This window comes from Rhinopithecus bieti, unplaced genomic scaffold (genome assembly GCF_001698545.2).
Source record: "Rhinopithecus bieti isolate Rb0 unplaced genomic scaffold, ASM169854v2 scaffold_33903, whole genome shotgun sequence".
NCBI lineage: Eukaryota > Metazoa > Chordata > Mammalia > Primates > Cercopithecidae > Rhinopithecus > Rhinopithecus bieti.
Window position 1 is genome coordinate 732,162 of NW_016814625.1, and position 21,871 is coordinate 754,032.

General features: G+C 49.9%; 1 protein-coding gene across 8 annotated transcripts in view; it reads right to left on the bottom strand.

Moving 5' to 3' along the window:
• Positions 1–4,141: 4,141 nt before the first annotated feature.
• The window catches only part of PPFIA4 (PPFI scaffold protein A4), a 52,771-nt gene continuing 35,041 nt past the window's right edge, over positions 4,142–21,871 (bottom strand). For 4 of the 8 annotated variants that reach the window (XR_001881410.1, XR_001881408.1, XR_001881407.1 and 1 more), the window contains 7 exons: positions 19,564–19,739; positions 15,049–15,146; positions 14,214–14,389; positions 11,082–11,150; positions 7,100–7,280; positions 6,780–6,889; positions 4,142–6,538 (listed from right to left, as the gene is read on the bottom strand). Coding sequence is in view for 3 of the 8 variants with exons in the window: in XM_017851575.1 (XP_017707064.1) it covers positions 6,489–6,538; positions 7,100–7,280; positions 11,082–11,150; positions 14,214–14,389; positions 15,049–15,146; positions 19,564–19,739 (750 nt within the window). In the remaining 5 variants the exon portion in view is untranslated. The remainder of the gene's footprint in view (positions 6,539–6,779; positions 6,890–7,099; positions 7,281–11,081; positions 11,151–14,213; positions 14,390–15,048; positions 15,147–19,563; positions 19,740–21,871) is intronic. The other 4 variants (XM_017851575.1, XM_017851574.1, XM_017851573.1 and 1 more) reach the window with 2 other exon arrangements.

Consider the following 21,871-nt stretch of genomic DNA (forward strand, 5'->3'; position numbering starts at 1 on the left):
TTAGCTCGGGGAGGGTAAAGGGGTCCACAAAGAACAATCGAAGAGAAGCTGGGTTCTCTTCATTTCGGGTGCTATTTTTCAAATATTAGCTTCCTGAGGGTAGAAGGTGGGTGGGAAATTGAGAACAGAGATTTTTGGTTAGACATTACACAAGGATTAACTGGGGAGTTAACAGGAGCTAGAATTCAAACGGAACATGGACATCTACTGAAAATGTTATTAATTCCAACAGCTTGGGGCTAAGTTCATCTGATTTACTGCAAGTTATAAGTTTCAGAATCATTACCAAAGCAGGGATTCGGAGCATGGTACATTCCAGCCCTACTTAATTCTTTGGGACCCTTGACAATGGACTTAACCCAGTGTTGCCTGAGGCTCTAGCGACCCCCCTGCACCCGCTCTGAGCTCAGCTGGGCCACCTCTCCCACGCCCACCCTCCTGACCTTACTGCCGGAGAGGAGAGTTAACACTGTGCCCCCGAGTTTCTTCAGAAACTCTGCCTAAGGAAAACAATCAGAAGAAGCCTCTGGAGACTCACAGAACTCAGGTGAGGGTACAGAAGGAGGGTCTCCCCCACTGCCTGTTTGTCCCAAGCCAGTCAGGCAGGGCTTATTGGGAATTCCAAATTGGCCTACTCTGCTCCCATTGGTGGGATTTTCTTCTTTTCAACTTGGTGTCACTGAGTTTAGTCTTTTCCCCCTTGGAGGGGCTGGAGAGGAAGACCAAGGTCATCTCCATGACTCTTAGCCCTGATTCACTGCCCTGGAGAATGAGGAGGGCAACCGGGCTGGCTGCAATGCCTTGGCTCTGGAATCTACATTCACTCCCTTATTACCCCCAAAAAATTCTCAGAACACATTCATGGAGGATCTTCTCCCGTCAAGTTCATTTCCTCTGCCTCTGGCACCTCCCACGCTCCTAGAGTAGAAACAACCCTGTCACCTGCAGCTGTGACCTGCCCATCCCTCCCTCACCCTCCTTCTTACTGGGATAAGAAGGGCTGGCCAAGGAAGGCGCTCAGCTCTGCTGAAGGACAGGTTCTGGGGCTGCTGGATCTATTTTTTTAAGTCTACTCCTCTTCAGTTATTCTGACAATTAGACAGTGGGGTCTCGTTCAGACTCTGGAAAGAATGAACAGTCCTCAGCAATGACACTGGATGCAACAGATCCCTACCATGGTGCAGTGTAGTCACTGTCTACTTACTTTTTCATGTCTTTAAGTCCTTAAGGGAAAAACAATTTGCTAGAATTCCACAGGTGTGAATGGCAAACTCTGCTAAGCAGGAGCCCAGCCTCACTCGTTATTTTCACAGAATAAACAATTGTTATCAAAGCAGGAGGATTTTTTTTTTTGAGACGGAGTCTCGCTCTGTTGCCCAGGCTGGAGTGCAGTGGCGTGATCTGGGCTCACTTCAAGCTCCGCCTCCCAGGTTCACGCCATTCTCCTGCCTCATGTCGAGTAGCTGGGACCACAGGCGCCCGCCACCACGCCTGGCTAATTTTTTTGTATTATTAGTGGAAACGGGGTTTCACCGTGTTAGCCAGGATGGTCTCGATCTCCTGATCTCGTGATCCGCCCACCTCGGCCTCCCAAAGTGCTGGGATTACAGGCGTGAGCCACCGCGCCCGGCCACATGGGGACTTCCTTAAACTAGCAAATGCTTAATCTTCACAACAGAATTACAGAGAAGACTCCAATTAATGAATAATGAGTTGGAGTTCTTTAGGGAGATTAGCTCAAATGTGTTCTTTAGTTGGAAGCACCTACAATAAATCAAACCGGGTTAATCAAATGTTGCCTAATAATGGACTTTAGGGAATCCACTACAATGAAAAGATAAATATTACTTAAAATTGGCATGCCAATTGTTGGTGTGTAAATAGGAACTTCTTAGAGTGCTGAGATAATTGGTGTGAACTGAATGCTTACAGTGCTACTTGTGGCACTCCGATAAGCATTCCTAGGGATCTCACCTCTCAGAGTAATTTATCTGGTAGACTGGAAAACCTTCTTAAGTGCTGCAGGTGTAGACGGGGTGGATCAACTGGAGAGTGAGGCGGCGGAGGGATGGCAGAGGGTGAGAGGAAAAGATATCCCTCAGCTCAGGTATCTGTTTCCTGGGTAAAACGCCACCCCAACACGTTAGGTTCCTTGGGCTTCCTCAGGCTTCTGGACCCCAGGCTGGGGCAGAAAAGCCTGAGGGTGGGCCTGGAAGACTTCAGGTTGAGCCAGGATCTTGGCTAAGGAAGCTCAACCCAGTCCTGAGTGGGAACTCCAATCATAGCCCCTCCACGATTCTGGCTGTGCCTCATCCCTGTCCCCCTCAGCCACAGGTCCCCACTCAGATCCGGGCTCCCTGCCCCTCAATGCTTGGAACATTCCTAGAGGGAGCAAAGGAAAGGGTTCAGAGAAAGACACCTAGATTCTTCTTCCATACAAGTGCAGATGGAACCATGATGTCCAGTTCTCACCTTAAGCCCAGCATGTCCAAAATCAAACTCCCATTTTCACATAAGTCGGCTCCGTCTATATCCCCTGTCCCAGTGGAAAGCAGCACAAGGAAGTCATAGTTTTCCTGGATCCCTCCAGTGAAGATCTCATTCCCACAGCTAGCCAGTCACCAAGACTCATCAATTTTACCTTTGATCCTGGAGAGGGTAGCAAGGGACTCCCAGAGGCCTGTAGGCACAGGGCCAGTATCTTCCCTCACCTCTGTTTTCCCTCCCTGGGCTGTGTCCAGGGTGCCTTGTCCCACTCCCTCCTGTCACTTATGCCCATGGACTCTGCTGTCCTTGTTCCATCCATGTTTGGGGCACCATCAGCCTTAAAGAGGACACAAGGATGCAGGGTGCACTGTGCTACACAAAGGGGAGTTCACCACTCATGGAAAGAGAGGAAACACGGCCCCCCGAAGATTCATAGCAGCCAAAGACCACATGAATTGTATACACAAAGGAGTCAGCGAAAGGGAGCTGGGTAGTTTGGGAAGGCTTGTTGAGGGGCAGGGGCTTGAGTTCACTTAAAAGAGAAGATAGCAACATTTGATAAGCATTCCTTTTCATCATGCTACTCCTAATGAAAAAAAAAAAGATAAAAACTCCTGACTCTAGGTCAGGAGTTTGAACACACATATCATAGTTAAGGACGAGGCACCGGAGTCAGGAAGGCCTAGGTTTGAGATCCACATCTGTCTCTTACCAGCTGTATTATCTTAGTCTTAAAATGTCGTGTTCTATAAAATGCTAAGAATATATCAGAGTTGTGAGGATTCATGAGTTAATATATTTACAATGCTTAGAACAGTGTCTGGCAAACAATAGTACTCAGTAATTTTTAGCTTTTACTAACATTAATCCTTATACAACCCTCTGAGAGAAGGCGGGTGCATTTATTCATTCGAGGATATACACCTAGGGGTGCAGAGATCAACGAGGCTGCCCCAAAGGAGGGAACTCGCAGTCCAGCGTGGGAGGCAATCACTGCCCAGCCTGTGCAGTGTGCAGAGTGTCCGGAGAGCAGAGGTTGCTGGTTAACTAGTTCTACTGGAGAGAGGCAGGTGATGCCTCCCCAGTGATGCCTGAAGTGGTCTTGTCAGCTCAAAACTACAAAGGTAAGGACAGAAGCAGTCGTGCTGCCTTCTGGTGACGGGGTTGGGTGGACACCATGTTTCTGAGTTAGGTGAACTGGGGACTGGTAGGAGGAGGAGAGGTGAAGGAGCCAAGTCATGAATGGCTTCTTAGGCCACACTGAGGAGGAACTGCAACTCTGATCTAGAGGTGCTTGGAGCTGCTGAAAGTGGGAACAGTGGAGTGATGTGACCAAGCGGCATTCAGGAGAAGGAACTCCAGGAGCAGCGGGAAAGGGTGACAGCCTGACCAGGTGAGAGAGATGAAAGAAGACATCAGGCTCCTCTCTCCTTATCTGGTCCTCTACCCACTGGGTACACGTAACCCAAACATTAATCTATCAATCCTGTGCTTATATAAATAAACAGGCAGTTATTGACTATAAGTTCTGAAAATTGTATATTTCCTTCCCAGAGTACAGCAGCCTTTACGACTGTGAAAGAAGCTGGAAATCTCAGGTGAGTTCAGAGTTTAAAAAAAAAAAAAAAAAAAAAAAAAGACTGGAGGCCATTTGTACATTATCTTAAAACCAGGTTGTTTATTAGTACGTACACACCCACACTCACACCCACACACACCCATACACCCATTCCTGATGCACTGAGCAAGTACAGTACTGAGAAGGGACCTGATGAGATACAGGAGGCTGGTGTGGAGGGCTCAGGTCACTGGTGACTCGCCAAAGAAAAAAATATATTGACTATGAGGCAAGGGATACACCAAGACAATAGCCTTCCATCACTGTTTGCACAGATTTCTCCAGATTTCTCTTCTTAACACCTCCCTGCAATACTTCTCAGGGTGCTCTGAATGGACCCAGCTATCCTGGCACAGCCACTGCCTTATGACATGGCCAACAGTGGCAGGAGTTGTAGGGGAGAGAGGCTGGGACTGAGTCGCCCATACAGCCAGCCCATCAAGAGCACCCTGAAGGAGTCAGATGGCTTTGCATTGCCCAACTCCACCAATCTTAGGAATCTCCATCATCTTAACATCCATTATGCAGGGATGGAAGCCCTTTATCTCCATCCAACTCATTTTCTGCACAATAATCCCTCCATCTCCACTCCCAGCAACCTGATGGCAGGGAGGCCAGGGAACACTAAGGGAGAGCAAGGGCAAGTGGCTGCCTTGCCCAAGCCTAGGGGAGAGCCCACCACACCACACCACTGATAAGCCTCTCCTCTACTGAAAAGGAGCAGCAGGCTCTAAGCCCTGGCACTGCCCAGGTGCCATTGCTCCTTCTGGACTGGGTGCCCTGGCCCATTATCTCACCTGCAAGCCTAGCCCCTGCTCAGAACTCAAGGTGATCAGGTTGCAAAGCAGCTGCTCCAGCCACCTGTAGGATGGCACTGCACTGGCCCCTCTCCAAGAAACATGTGCCAGATGCTTTTCCTTTCCTCTCACTTTGATGAAGCCCTAGGTTCCATCATCCCACCCTGAACATAAGTCTTGAACATTTTCAGGCACCTAGGTAGGATGAGAGAGTAGATGAGGAGGGGGTGTTTCTTGGGAATAATATTCCTACCAAAACAGGACCTGTATCCCTCAGCTCAGGTTCCCACCATGCTGCTGGGGAAAGCAATGAAAATGGTGGAAGCTGGGTGGATCTTAGGAATTCCAGGAGGAGGCAGTCCCTGTACACCAAAAGAGCCCTGGATGAGGGTTAGGTGATTTGGGGACAAGCAGGAGAGTGGCTGACTTCACTAACATTGGTTTTCCTGAATCTGGGACATGAATCACTGTAGGAGAAGCTATTTTCTTCCTGGGAGGTCAGAGAAAGGAGGCCTCAGTCTGCCTTTTCCCTAAACTTGACTTTAGGGTCAATGTATATTCAATCCTCCCATCATGTTCATTTTTATAGGGCTGGGATTACTAAAGTGAGGCAGAGGAGGAGAGAAGGGAAAGGGATGCTGGGAGCAGAGCTAGCAATGCATGGTTAGATCTGTTCTGCCCCAGAGTCAAGCTCCATACAACCTCCCTTCCCCACAGCCCAGCAGAAGCTCCACCTGATGGTTGGGGCAGGGGACATTCCCCCTGCCCTTTGGGCTTAAGGCTACCCAGAGGCCATCGGCTCTCCCTCTGGCTGGTCTGCCTGCACCTCTTATTGGGCAGGGGCTTAGAGTTTCCCCATCCTCACCCTTGGCTCAGAGCTCAGGGATCCATTTCTCTCTGGTTCTTCCCAAACCCACATTTGGGATTCAGCTTATGCCAGGGCCTGGAATCTCTACCTCAGTCTTCCTCCTCCCAGCCTCACCATCCTGCGGGAGAATGGGGTCTTCAATAGCCCTTCCCAGTCCCTTCCTGTCCCCAAGAGAATGGGGGCAGGAATCGCAGTCATGGTGATGGGTTGGGAGAGTGGTGATGCTGCGGATGCCAAAACCAGCTGCCAAACCATTTGGCACAGCCAGACGTGGACAGAGACCCTAAGGTTGAATAGCCCAAACAGGGCTGCGTCTGAAATGACCCTTTCTTAGAAGGATCATCCCAGCCCGTGGCCCAGGATCCTGGTCTTGGTGGAGGCTGCGGTGCAGACCAGGCTGGGTCCAGAAGAAGAAGGGTGGCTTCACATCCACCCTGGGAGGCCCTTCTCTCCTTCCCCCAGAATCCCAAGTGTGGACAACCTGGGTGCCTCCACAATACCAGGAGACCCCAGCCACATCCACCAGACTTACAATGGACACACGGTGGGACTCGGGGTAGTGGGGTGCCGAGGGGGTGGACGAATATATTCTGAGATCCAGGGCAACCGTAAAGTCACGAGACTAGGAGCCGCGGAAGGAACGGGAACGAGCAGGAGGGGTCAGGGCCAGTGGAGCCTGTGAAACCCAGAAGGAGGAAGCCAGCCCTGGGGGCCGTGGCTAGTCCCGGAAGGCGGAGAGCATGTGTCCGTAGAGATAGTGGGAGTGAGCTGCGGGAGAGAGAGAGACAGGCATCACACTGTGAGACAGGTTGCAGAATGTGTGCGGCAGCGGCAATGCAGCCTGCTCCAAGCACAAAGCGCCCCGGGCCAGACGAAGCAGGAAGGGGCAAGCAGGGAAGTGCTGGTAAGCGGGGCTGGAGCGGCAGGGCCAGGCCGGCAGCCAAAGGCAGGTGTGTGGGGCAGAGGGCCAGCAGCAAGGTGCCTGCGTCCCCAGGCCTGGCCCACTTACCCCGAGCCACGGGCACACCCCCCGTCAGACCCGGGGCGGGAGGGTGGGGGGTCAGCAGGAGTAGGTCCGAACTGTGGAGGTCTCCAGTCTCTGCGCCCCCGCCGTCCCGGCTGGGAGAAGTCGGCAGCCGCGGGAGAACACACAGAGCGGCGGGTTAGTGCGCGCACACACTCCCCGCGGGGCGTTAGTGCAGCGGCAGCCCGAGAGCGCGGGGCACCAGCCTCGGCCTCGCCCCTCTCCACCCGGCCCGGCCCCAGGGTGCCAGGAAGGAGCCCGCGCTCGGCTGGGCCTCGGCCATGCCCAGCCCGCCTGTTACTCACCTTCAGGCATGATCTTCTTTGGCGGGGCCGGTGGGGGCTGCAGGGGCCCCAGGGTGGACACACGGAAGCCCGCCGGGAGGGTCTCCGCCGAGGCGCTGAGCATGCCGCCGCCACCGTGGTGCTCCCGCGGCCGGAAGCGCTTCCTCCAGGAGGGCGCGCGGCGGAACACCTTGTCATCCCCCTGCACCATAGTGGACACCAGAGGCCCGAGGGCCTGTTGGAATTGCCATCCTCAAGCCCTGCCTGGAGGGGGCCAGTCGCAGCTGGTTCTAGGGGCACCACTCCCACCCCTTTGGAAAGAGGGAGCGAGGTCACTTCCCCTTTCTAGCCTTGAGTCTTTGCATCTGTACAGTGAATGGGGAAACCCTGCGACTCTGAAATTCCCTGTCTCCGGGTGGCGGATGGAGGGAGTGTGTGAGGGAGAATCTTGTTGGGTCTGCCATCCTGCAGTTGAACTGTTTCCCAGCCCACCACAATCTTCTCAAAGTGGGCTTGGCATGACCATTCGCCTTTCAAGGCATTCCTCAGCCTCAGCCCATGGGAGGTGACAGCCAGTCCCTGTATACACCGTCCTGTCCTTCTGGGGATTCCGAATGGCTGTAGCCCAGTATGCCGGAAGAGTACTGTGTTGGGCGGGAGTCAGACACCCAGCTCTGCCATTTTACTGGCTATGTGACCCTGTACCAGGTGAGTGACCCCTCTGAGTCTGTTTCCTCATGGGTAAAATGATAATAGTAACATCTGCCCGACCTGTTTCTCAGGTTGCCTATCACTAATGGGATTAGATGAAATCACCCTGTAACAGGGATGGGTCAGGCAGACCACCAAGCAGACGCAGGCTCCTCCAAAGGACATGGCAGGCAGCCCCCCGTCATCTGCCCCCCCTCACCCATGCCAGCCATGTCTCCAAAATAACTATCTCTACCACAGGGCACCCAGGACCCCAACCCTACAGGATCCCCCTCTGCACAGGCCTCCGCACCCCACACTTAGAGCCTCCATCACCCTGCTTGGAAGTCATGCCCAATCTCCCTCCACCCCATGTTCTCGGAGCTGATGCAGGCAAAGTGGGACTAGCAGGAACAATGGACATTCACCCACCTATTCTTGCCTCAACAACCCCTCCCAGCCATGGCCCCCTAGGGTTTGTTGTGTGTGCCCTGAGTGGGTCAAATGCTCTGATAAACTCTCAGCACCATGTACCTCTCTGTCATAGCACTCATCCTAGTAGTACTTTTATATGTATTTATGAGATTATTTCATTAATACAGTCATGCACCACATAATGTTTCAGTCAGTGACGGACGGCATAGACAATGGTGGTCCCATAAGGTTATAATACTTTTACTGTCCCTTTTCTATGTTTAGATATACAAATACTTACAAATGCCAGCAGTATTCAATACAGTAACAAGCTGCATAGGTTTGTAGCCTAGGAGCAACAGGCTATACCATACAGCCGAGGTGTGCAATAGGCTATACCACCTAGGTTTGTGTAAGTACATTCTATGATGTTCACACAGTGATCAAATTGCCTAATGATGCATTTCTCAGAACTTATCCCCATGGCTAAGCATCATTAAGCCATGTATGACTGCATCTCTTTCCTCCTCCTTTTCCCACCTCCTTCCTTTCTCCCTACCTCCATGTCTTTCACTTTCTCACTCACTCTTTCTCCCTCTCAAATTCTGTGCTCCATGGGGCAGAAAACATAATCTTTTTTGTTCCAACCAATGTATCTTCAACCTCTGAGCAGTGCCTGGGATCACATTAGGCACTCAATAAATATTCATTAAATGAATAGGTGGCAGCTGGCTCTTTATGCAGGAGTCCCATTCCTGAGTTTGTCAGGAACTTGCCTTGTCACTGCTGTCCTCCCCATGATCCTGCTCTTACCCTAGCCCAGAGCCTCTTTTCTCTCTCCCGCCTTCCCCTTGTCTCCATTTCCACCTTCAGCCAACCCTAAGGACCTGTTTCTGCATTCCTCCCCTGTCCCCTATTAGTCAGATGTTATTCCTTCCCGCTCCCCTCTTCCTTATTTCCCTTGAGTCCTCATCTCCATGTACAGGGAGAACTGGATACCACCCTTAAGAGCCTTGAAGCTTCAGAAGGGACACTAAGAACCAAAATCGGCAGAGGGTGTGGTTGCACGAGACAGCTCAAGGTTGCTGATGATATGCTAGACAGCTGGACAGGAAGCAGTCTCCTTGGACCCCAGACCCTCCCCTCACCCCCAAATCTTACCTTATTCCCAGGGCCTGGCTTCTACTCTACGCTTCCCACAAAAACCATCCTCTCTAGCCAACACCTAGTTGCATCCCAAAAACTCCACTGCACAGCTCTATGTACACCCCAATGTCTAATCAATAACTCCACCCAAGTGTCTGGGGCCTGATAGGTCAGACAGCTCCACAAGCTTCCCAGAGAAAGTGGAACAAGGGGGAAGAGCTCAGAAATCAGACTCGCATCTGTTCCGGTCCTGCTCTGCCACAGCAGATAAGTTCCCTCTTTGAGCTTCAATTTCCTCATCTGTAAGATGGGCATCATAACCTATCTCATGTGATGATCATTACCATAAAGTGAGACATCGTCATCACTAACCACCATGCCCGGCACAATGCCTGGCATAGGGCAGGCATTCAAAGAATATTTTTGTAAGGATTGAAGGACTACATAGCTTCTAAATTAGACAGCACCACACTAACAAATATATGGGAGTCATTTCTCCAGACAGCAACAAAGAAAGCAGAGATCCTAAGTGCATGTGGAATTAGTGGGAGGGTCAATACCACAGGGGCATTAGGAAAACAGAGATCTCTCAGAGTTGCGACAGCTCTGGGTTGGGGTGGGGGCGCTGCCAGTTTATCCCATTTAAGGTATCTAAATGACCAAAACAAATACTTATATAAATATTTTTTTCTCCCAAACTTCAAGGTACCTCTGTGAAGAAAACACTTCCACAAAAATTCCTGAGAGTGCCCTGTGTCTCCCTGAGGCAGAGCAATCCTTCTACAAAGGTGGATTTTAACCCTGTTTTAAACCCTACTAAGAAACGGTGATCTGACTGAAGACGGAGCAGCGAAAAACAAACACTCTGGGCTTTCTTTTAACTTGTTTGGAACCAAATCAACCAGGGCAGACCTGACAGGCAAGGGCAGTGATAGGAAAGTGAGGAGGGAGGAGGAAGGGAGGCAGAGGAGGCGGGGGCCAAGGAGGGGATATGACCTCAGCAAACCAGTGCAAAACAAAACAAAACAGCAGGATGCTTAGGTTGGCATCTCAAAGGGGACCATACGGCTCAGAATGCCCTCAACTCAAGGGAAAGGCCTGATGAAATCAAGTGCAAGGGAGTTCCTTCAGTGACCAGGAGGGTGGAGAGAGGAAAACTTTAACTTGGTGTGAAGGTAGACCCGAGGGTGAAACTAGAGAAACCTGGGATGGTAAAAGCCCGAGCGTGTGTTTAGCTGTGCAGACTGCACTGGTGAGCAGGAGAGCAAACCTGTCATTTAACAACCTCAGCAGGGCATCTGCCTCCACACACCCACACTCCTAAAGGATGGGCTGGAATCTTACTGAGCAGGCTGGAGGTGTGCTGAGCTCTGCACTGAAGAAATACGGTCTGAGACATCAAGAAAAAGGTGTGATCCCAAAGATACGGCCCTTGGGGAAAATCTTTGATCCTATGTGGATAGGAAGGCAGGGCACAGAATTGGAAGATGCTAGAAGTACAACACATGGGCCTTCAGCTTTTGCACAGGAGTCTCACAGAGACTTCTCCACAGCCTATTACTACCCCAGACAAGTTCTTCTAGGGCTGGTCCACTTCCTCAACCCCCTGACATTCATTATCCCCATCCCCTCTGGCTCTCCTCCCTTAGACTAGCCTTCCAACAATTAGCCCAGGGAAGGCAGAACTCATGAACTTCAATCCAATTAAGATGACCAAATCCCCAAGGTTCCTAATTCATGGCCAGGTACTCACATCATCCAGCTTCCGGTCTGTGCCCAAGGCCAACAGGTTATTGAACTCTCTTTCCATCACTTGGCGTGCCTGGAGTCCATAGAGCAGGAGAGGGAAAGGTGGGAAGGGCTATAGTTAACTACCTTTATGCCATCTTTCACCATTTCCCTAGGGTCCAAGGGCAGAGATACAAGGCTTCAGTGCATTTAGCCTGTTAGAGGCCTTTACACACCTTTCTGAAGCTGCTCCTTCAAGCAAACTCATAAGTAAAGCTGTAAGCCTAGGATTCTTTCATATACAGCAAATTAGAAAACGTAATTTTTTTAAAAGTAGCAGCCTTGGCAACATAGTGAGACCCTGTTTCAAAAAAAAAAAAAAATTCATTAAATGGGCGTGGTTGTGAACACCTACAGTCCCAGATACCGGTTGGGCAGGAGGATAGCTTGAGCCCACGAGTCTGAGGCTGCAGGGAACTATGATCACATCTGCACTCCAGATTGGGCGATAGAACAGGACCCTGTCTCTAAGAAAAAAACAAATAAGTAGGATCATAGAACACATAGATAAAGAGACTTCACCTAGTTGGAAAAAAAAATTGTCTGAAGGCCGGGCGCGGTGGCTCAAGCCTGTAATCCCAGCACTTTGGGAGGCCGAGACGGGCGGATCACGAGGTCAGGAGATCGAGACCATCCTGGCTAACACAGTGAAACCCCGTCTCTACTAAAATACAAAAAACTAGCCGGGCGAGGTGGCGGGCGCCTGTAGTCCCAGCTACTCGGAGGCTGAGGCAGGAGAATGGCGTAAACCCGGGAGGCGGAGCTTGCAGTGAGCTGAGATCCGGCCACTGCACTCCAGTCCGGGCGACAGAGCGAGACTCCGCCTCAAAAAAAAAAAAAAAAAAAATTGTCTGAAAGGGTAAAATCGTGCCTGTCTTTCTGGAGGGGTAAGTAAGCATGTAAACCATGGATAACCAGAATGTGACTGATTTGGGTTAAATAAATATATCTGATAAGTTTTCACATCAAAAACTTAAAATTAGGAAGCCTGCTCAGCTATGGATATTGGTTGTCCCTGGGCTGTGTGCATACACACTTTCTCTAGGCCTCCCAGGAGATTAATTCATTCACAGTTTCCAGAAATGCCAGAAACAGAAAAGTTTTCAAAACTGCTACCAGATATTTTTAGTCCTTTTTTTTTTTTTTTTTTGAGTGAGACAGGGTCTCATTCTGTTGCCCAGGCTGGAGTGCAGTGGCACAATCATGGCTCACTGTAGCCTTAAACTCCTGGGCTCAAGCAAAATTCCCACCTCAGCCTCCCCAGTAATTGGGACTACAGTCATGCATTACCAAACTCAGTTAATTTTTTAAACTTTTTGTAGAGACTGGGTCTCACTATGTTGCCCAGGCTGGTCTTGAACTCCTGACCTCAAGCAGTCCTCCCATCTTGACCTCCCAAAATACTGAGCATACAGGCCTAAGCTACCACATCAAGCCATTTTTAACAATTTTAAATGAGGGATTCCATATTGGGTCAGACACTACTTCTTCCAACAGCTCAATGACTGGGTCAGGAAATTAAGAAAGATTAGAAAGCCATGGAGAGGTGTCCCTGCTGCTATTTACAGAATTATTGCTTTCCTCCAAAATTGAATGCATTAGAGATAGGAAATGAAAGAAAGAGAAAAGTCCATTTCTGGGTAGAAAATATTACACATAGAGTTCCATAAGGACAGTCTGGGCCAGTATTGGGAACATAACATTTTTAGAAATGATCTGAAAGGAGAAGCATAGTAAATTTCAAGTATCCAAACGACACTGCTCCTCTGGGCAGTGAAAGGTGAGGAGGACAGGTGTACATTTCAGAAGCATCTCACAAAGCAATGTGAGTGGGTAGGAAAGTGGCAGATGAGGCTTGTCCAAAGTGGGCAAGTGGAGAAAACTGCACTTGGGGGAGAAATTCAGGCTTCTGTTGGAGAATGAAGGGATCTGTCCTATCCGTTTTGACTGGCCGGGGTGGGGGTGGGGGGTCACTGCAGAATGCCTACAGGACACACTGGCCCTGTACACTGCCACCACCCCTAAAAGGCCAACACACTGCCCAGAATTACGAGACAACACAGCCCTACCCTCACTCGAGCCAAAACGTGTCTGCTCCCAGAATAGCCTCTACAGCTCTGGTGGCTGAATTTCAAAAGAGATCTGACAGCTGCAAACAGTCCAGACAAGGGCAGCTAAAACAATCAGGGGACAGAGGCAAGTCTATATGAGGAAAGCCTAAAAGAATTAAGAACACTCTGTCTGGAGAGACAAAGGCTTGGGCCCAGAGGCAATACAATCAGAGTTTATGAAATCATAAAAGGTGAGAACTGGTTAAATACAAATAGCCTTACCAAACCTAAACTATTAGGAGGAGGTAGTTCCTTCCCCAGGGGCCTGACAGGGGCATTCTTAGGACAAATAAAATCAGGAAGTACTCTACACAACAAGCAGCATTTCTAGAATCTATTATCCACAGGAAGTTAGAAAGGCCAAAAATATAAATAGGTTCAAGAAAATTTAGATATATTCTTAGATGACAGCTCCATAAAAATGAAACGTAATTTCACGAGATGTTTAATCATTTGAGCTGTTGACAGAGAGCCAAAGCCCAGGCATGGAGAGGCTCTGGGCTGTGTAATTTGGTATATTTTGCTTTTTTAAGCCTGGGGGCCCAGGAGCAGATCCCTAGGGTGGTAGACAAAGGAGATATGGGCTCTCTGGTCCCTACGGGCCGTGGGGCTCCTTCCCCTCTAAGAAAAGTCAGATCAGAGAAGCAGGATGAAAAGGAAGGCTCAGCGTCTCAGCTATGAAGTGGGGTTAGGAGGAGATGGAGGTACCCAGAGCAGGATGGGGATATGCATTGTAAGAGCACACTGTGTGCCAGGCCCATGCTAGGTGTGCTCTGCATGTGAAGACCATGTGTTCCCATGAGGGCTTGCTTATGCACAGGGGACCACTTAGAGGAGGATTGAGGACATTGCGATCCCCTCTGGCATAAGCCCTAGAAAAGCTCCCCAACCCCAAGATACCTAAGCCTCTGTGTATGAGGGAAAGAAAGAGTGCAAGTAAGGGAGACAGGGAGAGACTGAGGTTGACTGATTAAAAGGCTACCCACCTGGGTGTTCTGTGTGGGGATCTGGAGGATCAGGGCCAGTGTGTTGTGGTCGAAGTTCTCGTCCAGGGCCAGCAAGGCTCCATGCACACCACTCTCATGCAGGTTTCCGGCATAATCCCGGAGCCCAATAGACTGAACCCAATGAACCACCTGATCATTGGTCCAGACTAGCACATCTGGAGTGTGGGGAAAGAAAAGGGATGGAAGAAGATACTACATTTCATCAAGGGCCCTCCAAGGACAGAAGCAGAACTCCCTAAACCCAGAGCCCCAGTCCACCCTGCTCTCTGGCCCCCACCCCATTCCCAACTTTCCGTATCTTCTTTCTGTCCTCCCTGGAACCTGGGCTCCTGGGGAACCAACCCCCCACTCATTTCATCCCTGCCAGTTTACAGGACCTGGGGTCAGGCCAACAGGCTCTGAGCTTTCTCCCCAGAGCCCTTGCACAGGTCATCCCCCTGCCACAAGCTGGAATAGTCTTCATATTCTTTCCACCTTCAAGGTCTTCTCTAAGATTTGCATCTCCCATCCAACCCCATCCAGATCACCAAGTTCCACAAGCACACCAGTCTATAACACTGTCCCAGAGGATTCACTGCATTTGTCCAGTTAGTGGCTGCAGTCTGGCATGTGGGGTGGAGGGAGGGGATTATAGCCAACTTGGCATGGACCATGTCTCCTCCATCAGACTGGGAGCTCCCTAAGGTGAGGCTGCATCTTCCTTGTCAGACTGGAAGATTCACTGAGAGACAGAATGCCTCCCCTCCACTTGGCCCAAGGCAGGGACCAGCCAAGCAGGCTACTCCTGCACCCTCTCCAAGCCTGACGAGCTTACCCTTGATCTCGTGCTGGCTCTCCTCTCGCCTCTTCTCCAGCTCCTTCCGGTCATAATTCAGCCTCTTCAGACACATGATGCCATACTGAAGACTGGTTCTGCAGGCACACAGCCCCCGAGCCAGAGCCTCAGTGGGGCCACACTCCCACACTACCTGTCTCACATCCAGCACCAGCCACAGCATGTCCAGACCTACTGCCTCCAGCATAAAGAGCACCCCAGCCTCCCCATGCTCCTCCTTCCCCAGGGGCTTGCCTGAGAACCATCCCAGGGTTACTCCCTTTCTCTGTCTAACCCATATCCTCCCTCTCAGTCAGGAAGCAGGCCTGGATTGATGGGAAAAAAGTTCTTTGAATGAAACCAACATGTCCCTCTCTCCGGGCACTGGAATGACAAAGACCCCTACGACCTGCAAGTGAAAGAAAAAGCAAAAACAAGATACCCCTCTGTATCCCTACTTCACTCAGAGTCCTTACAACGGCCTATAAGATACTCTATGATCTGCTCCGCCACCTGTCTAACAGCCGCTTCAGCCACTCTCCCTCTTGCTCTCTCTGCTGCAGCCACACTGACACCCCTGCTGCTCCTCAAACACAGCAGGCTTACTGGGCCTGCAGGCCTCAGGGCCTTTGCACTGGTGGCTGCCTCTGCCTGGAACACTCCTCCCCCAGTCGGCTGTGTAGCTTACTCCTTTTGTCTCTATTAAGTCTTTGCTTAAATGTCACCTTCTCAGTCCAATTCACTAGTCACAGTGTTCATCAGATTTAGAATTGCAGTATCACCATCACCACCCCTAGCCCATACTCCCAATCCCTCTCACCCTGGTCTAATTTTTTCCTAGCATGTTTTGTCTATTAACATACCATGTATTTATTATTCCTTGACTGTCTCTTCCAGTTAGAATATAAGCTCTGTGAGGGCAGGGGTCTTTGTTTGTTCACTGATCCTAAACCCCTAGCACAGAGCAGGGACTCTACAAATGCTTGATTAATTAAATGAAATAATTAAGGCCGGGCGCGGTGGCTCAAGCCTGTAATCCCAGCACTTTGGGAGGCCGAGACGGGCGGCTCATGAGGTCAGGAGATCGAGACTATCCTGGCTAATACGGTGAAACCCCGTCTCTACTAAAAAAATACAAAAAACTAGCCGGGCGAGGTGGCAGGCGCCTGTAGTCCCAGCTACTCCGGAGGCTGAGGCAGGAGAATGGCGTGAACCCGGGAAGCGGAGCTTGCAGTGAGCTGAGATCTGGCCACTGCACTCCAGCCTGGGCGGCAGAGCGAGACTCCGTCTCAAAAAATAATAATAATAATAATAATAATAATAATTAATTCACACAAATTACTAAAAGCACTTAAACAGTATCAGGTGCAGAGCAAGCATTCAGTAACTAAGCCAGGCACAGAACCACAGATTCTATGGGTCAGAAGGAACCCTGGAGGCCATTGGTCCATGCTCCCACCTAAGGCAGGAGTCACCCCTGCAGCTTCCTTCAGAGTAGTCACTGAGCCTGTATCTGAGCGCCTCCAGGGGCAGCGAACTCATTACTTCTCAAGGCAGCTCATTCCCTCTTAGAAGAGCTATAGTGTTCTTCCTTCCGTGAACACTACTTTGTCATTCAGCTTCTCTGAGTTTTTCCATCTTTACAGAATTAGAATGGAAGGTCCCTCCCAACTCTACCTGCTTTTNATAATAATAATAATAATAATAATAATAATTAATTCACACAAATTACTAAAAGCACTTAAACAGTATCAGGTGCAGAGCAAGCATTCAGTAACTAAGCCAGGCACAGAACCACAGATTCTATGGGTCAGAAGGAACCCTGGAGGCCATTGGTCCATGCTCCCACCTAAGGCAGGAGTCACCCCTGCAGCTTCCTTCAGAGTAGTCACTGAGCCTGTATCTGAGCGCCTCCAGGGGCAGCGAACTCATTACTTCTCAAGGCAGCTCATTCCCTCTTAGAAGAGCTATAGTGTTCTTCCTTCCGTGAACACTACTTTGTCATTCAGCTTCTCTGAGTTTTTCCATCTTTACAGAATTAGAATGGAAGGTCCCTCCCAACTCTACCTGCTTTTGACTCTTATTGAGGGCACTGCTTTGTGAGATTAAATTGTGCAGCCTGCTCCCTCCTTTTCTCCCCTCACTTCTCAGCAGGAGGCTCTTCTGCCTAGAACAGAGCTCAGAGACGCCACTTCCAGGAACACTTTTCTGGCCCAAGCTGCCCATGTGTTGCTCAAGCCGCTGGTTTAAGCCTTGGTCCGCTGTGAAGGGGCATGCGCACACACAGCTCATGACTGGAAATGCCTTCTGTCTAATTTCAATCTCACTCACTATAATTTCCAGTCCAGTTCCTTTCAAAGCTGCTGCATACCATGGCAAAACTATAAAGCCTTTAAAGTTAAGTCAACCTGGGTTTAGATGCCAGCTCTGCCCCTTCCTAGCTGAGAGGCACCCAGCAAATGTGAGATGGGGTCACACCTGTCTTGCAGGTGACAATAAATGCAAGGGCTTAGCCCAGCCTTTGGGAACATTACAGGCACTTGGTAGTGGCAGCACTATTAGGGTGACATTTATGACTATCGTGCATGCTTGTCCTACCAAAACAGGAGCTCTTCTAGAAGACCTGCTCGATAGAGCACCATGTCCCAAGGAAAAGAGCTCTGAGTGGGGTGTCAAGAGACAAGGATTTGAGCCCCATTCTGTAATCACCTGGCTGGGTGACCTGATGGAAATCAACCTCTATTGAACTTGTTTTCCTTATCTGTAAAATAAGGTTTTAAAATATCACTTTCTTATCATAATAATTATGATTTAAAAGAAATTTTAAAGACGTAAGAACATGCTTGTGAAATGTTACATGGAATAAAAGCAGGTAGACACATAGTTTGGTGGTGAGATGTGAAAATGCTTTAGAAACTCTGAAGTACTCAAGATTCAGAGCTGAACCTAGAAGCCCACGTTCAGGCCACAGTTCTCTCCTGGGGATGGGGCAGAGGGGTTGGGGGGAGGATTTCCATAGTCCTGGCTGGGGCCGGGCTGACAGATCCTCTAGCAGCCCAGGCACATCCCGGCTTGGCAGGGGAACAGCTCATCTCTCCCCAGCCCTATCAATCACTGAGAAGGGGACAGGTGCAGCTGGGCCTGGCAGCCTCCAGGCAGAGACAAACGATTCCCTTTCAGCCCTAGCTGATTGGGGTGGGGGCGGGTGCAGAGGAGAGCATGCAGTCTTCCCTCACAAGTCAGCCCTCATGCTGGGGTCAGATGGGCCAAGGGTTCCAAGCCAGGAGGCTCTGTGCAGAGTGGTGCCAAGAGCACTGGACTTGAGTCAGCATACCTGGGTTCCCCTGTACTCTGCTATCATCCCTGAGTGACCTGGGTTACTGCTCCTCCCCATGCCTTAATGTTCTCATCCACAAAACAGGCACGCTAACAAGATCCCTCCCAGATTTAACTTTCTGTAAGATTTCTGAGTTGGAGAGACCACAGGACATCCACAGAGCCCTGAGAGAACCTTGAAGAGCCCTATTCCTGGTCTTACTATCCAGCCAAGACAAGTCTTGGCTCAAAGAGCCACCCACACGACTTGAAGCTGGATGTTAAGAAGGACTTCCTAAAAACTGCCAACTCCTAGCACCATGGCCACCAACTGCATTCTCCAACACAATGCCTGCTGGGACCAGGCAGGTAACACACGTGAGAGAAGAGGCTGGGGGGGTGGGAGGCCCTTGAGCAGGCCCATCCATCCTGAGTGGACTCCACTCTTTAGCTCCAGCTGGTTGCTTCCATGCTAGAATGTGTTGACAGAGCTTTCAAGTTTTCAAGAGAAGCCAGAAATCCAGAATTGTATATAAAATCTACTGTTTAAATACTGGCAGCTCAATATGAGTTGTTAAGATATATGTGGGCCAAACAAAAACAAGTCTGTGGGCCAAATTCTGCCCACGGGCTGCCAGTTTGGGACCTGTGCCGCAGATACTTTTGAACAGAAGATCTTTTCAGCAAAGAGGAGGAGAGGACTGGATGACATCCTATAAAAAAGGATGTGAGCCCAAAGCGGAGAGGTTCCGATCTGGGATGTCAGCAGGGCAATGGCCCAGGAAGATCTTCCCCCTCAACTTGGAATGAGACACCTAATTGAACACTAGGTTCAGTTTGAGTCTTGTCAGAGTTAACACAGCAAATTCAGCAAGTGCAAAGACAAGCAATAAAATTCAGACCTGGGGGAAAATCTCAAAAGAGGTGAAGGTAAAGAAAAATGACTTTTTGTGTCTTTAGGACTAGACATAATGACCTAGTCATTATAAGGACAGAAACCTGGTCAATTTGAGGATCACATCCTCAAATTACAGGATGTGACAAGGATTTGACAAGGGAGACTTTCCCAAGGGGGAGACCTGTTGCCATTCAGAACAGGCCACAGAAAGAGATGAAGGCACCTCTGTTCCTGGAGGCAGACCCTCAGAGCTAGGGGAGGCCCCCACGAGGGAGGTGGCCCTGGGCCCCAGCCGCGCTCACCGATGGAAGCTGTCCACCATCTTCAGGTGGACCCGCAGGTCCTTCTTGGTGAGGTGGTCCAGCATGCGGGCGTCCACCAGGCACTCCATGAAGTAGCTGCGGTACTGCGGGAGCCCCAGGCTGGGTAGCCATTCATTCCCAATCCACTCATGGTTCATGTCCCCATAGGCCAGGGTCTAGGGAAACAAGATGCAAAAGGCTATTATGGGGGAGGAAGGTAGAGCCGGCAGGCTGAGGCTGGTATAGCTGGTTAGGAGATGCATGAATCCATCCTCCACCCATGAGGGAGGAAGGGCATTCCAATACAATTTCAGTTTTATCTTCAATAAGGGGGCTGGTAGTGGCGGGAGGTGGGGATTTTAAATGGAACTTTTTAAGATCTCGAAATGATACAGTTCCACTCACATATCAATTATCTACACTAATGAACAGAAGTAGCTATCCCGGCAGCAGCTAATATGAAATCCTTCCTGTTGACTCTGGATTGCATTTGCGGTATTGTGCAGCAGACGTGCCTTCCTGACTCTCAGTGAGCCTCAAGCCCGCTAAGCCCAAGGGAGATGCTGTGTTACAGAGGACCTGCAGTGTGGCAAAGGAAGCCTGTCTCACTCCAGGACAAGGCTGGTTTTATGCAGGAAACAAGGAAGTTAAATGTTGGCAGAAGATTGAAAAAAATAAAGGATGGTGGCCTGTGCCTGAATAGCCAGCAGCGCCCATTCTCTAAGGCCTGAGCCTCTGCTCCAAGAATGCTCCAGGTCCTTTGTTGCTTTCCCACACACACCCTGCCGTGTGGTCCTGCAGGGCCTGTGCCATGTGGACGTCGCCTCCTGACCTGGGCAGGGTGTTCCCTAACCACCCATCTTGAGAAAGCTTCAGTTTTCACAGCGACCCTACCCGACTCTTCCCTTATCCTTACTTGATGTTTTAGATGGAAAAGTCTATTTTGTTCTCTTTTAACAATGTAATAGCTGATACACACAAGACTATATGTAACATGCTCATTATGAAGCATATAAATGAAGTTAGCAACAGTGGACACCAACCAAGCTAAGCAGCAGAGCATTACCCACACTGTACTGTTTGCACACTGATGCTCACTGTCACCACACGTCTCCTACTGCCCCTCTAAAAGGGAACCACTATGCTGAGTTTTCTGACTATTCCTTTGGCTGTAAAAAACTGTTTTACACTTTTTACAATCATCCATGTATATTTCCCTAAACAATATATGATTAATTTTGTTTGGTTTTGAGTTTTGGTATCAAATTCCATGCATCTTTTAGGATCTGCATTCTTCATTTAACATTCCATGTCTCAGATCCCCCCAATCACCTCTGCCAAGGGTGTTTTTTTTTTTTTTTTTTTTTTTTTTTTTGAGACGGAGTCTCGCTGTGTCCCCCAGGCTGGAGTGCAGTGGCCAGATCTCAGCTCACTGCAAGCTCCGCCTCCCGGGTTCACGCCATTCTCCTGCCTCAGCCACCCGAGTGGCTGGGACTACAGGCGCCCGCCACCTCGCCTGGCTAGTTTTTTGTATTTTTAGTAGAGACGGGGTTTCACCGTGTTAGCCAGGATGGTCTCGATCTCCTGACCTTGTGATCCGCCCGTCTCGGCCTCCCAAAGTGCTGGGATTACAGGCTTGAGCCACCGCGCCTGGCCGCCAAGGGTGTTTTATGGCGTGAATGATTCAGCCAGTCTCCTGCTCGTGAGGTTTTCCCTGAGCAGATACACACAGTGCTGCTCCCTGTTTCATTCTTCTTCACAGCTCGCATCACTATCCAATAGTGTCCCTTTATTTGTTTACTTATTGAGACTGTCTTTTTTATCCCTATTGACATGGTTTGTTTACTGATATTATTCCTTTATTTGTTTACCGCCTCCATGAGGGCTTGCTTTCTTCACTTCTATATCCAGAGAGTCAGGAAAGGCCTAATCCCTATATTTCCTCAATAAATGTTTGCTCATGAAATGGATGAAAGACCTTCGCTCAGTTCACCAGAGTGCCTCTGAGAGGGACAGCGAGAGGAAAAATACTCACACTAATCTAGGTCTCATTATTCCCAGGAAAAGGGTGAGACTGAGGAGAAGGGCCAGGGATGCAGGGGCCACAGCCCTCCAGGGCTCCTCACCTGCCACCCTGAGAAACCAGAACAAGCAGATAGAGGGTACTGGGTGGGGGCGGGGGGGCGCTCTGATGGGAGCAGAGAACCCGTATCCAGGGCTTTTCATGTGAAGAAGGACTCAGAGATTCCTGCTGGGGAGAGAACCTACTGGAAGAACATTGTCCTGAAGTTTTGGGAGCTGGTTCTAG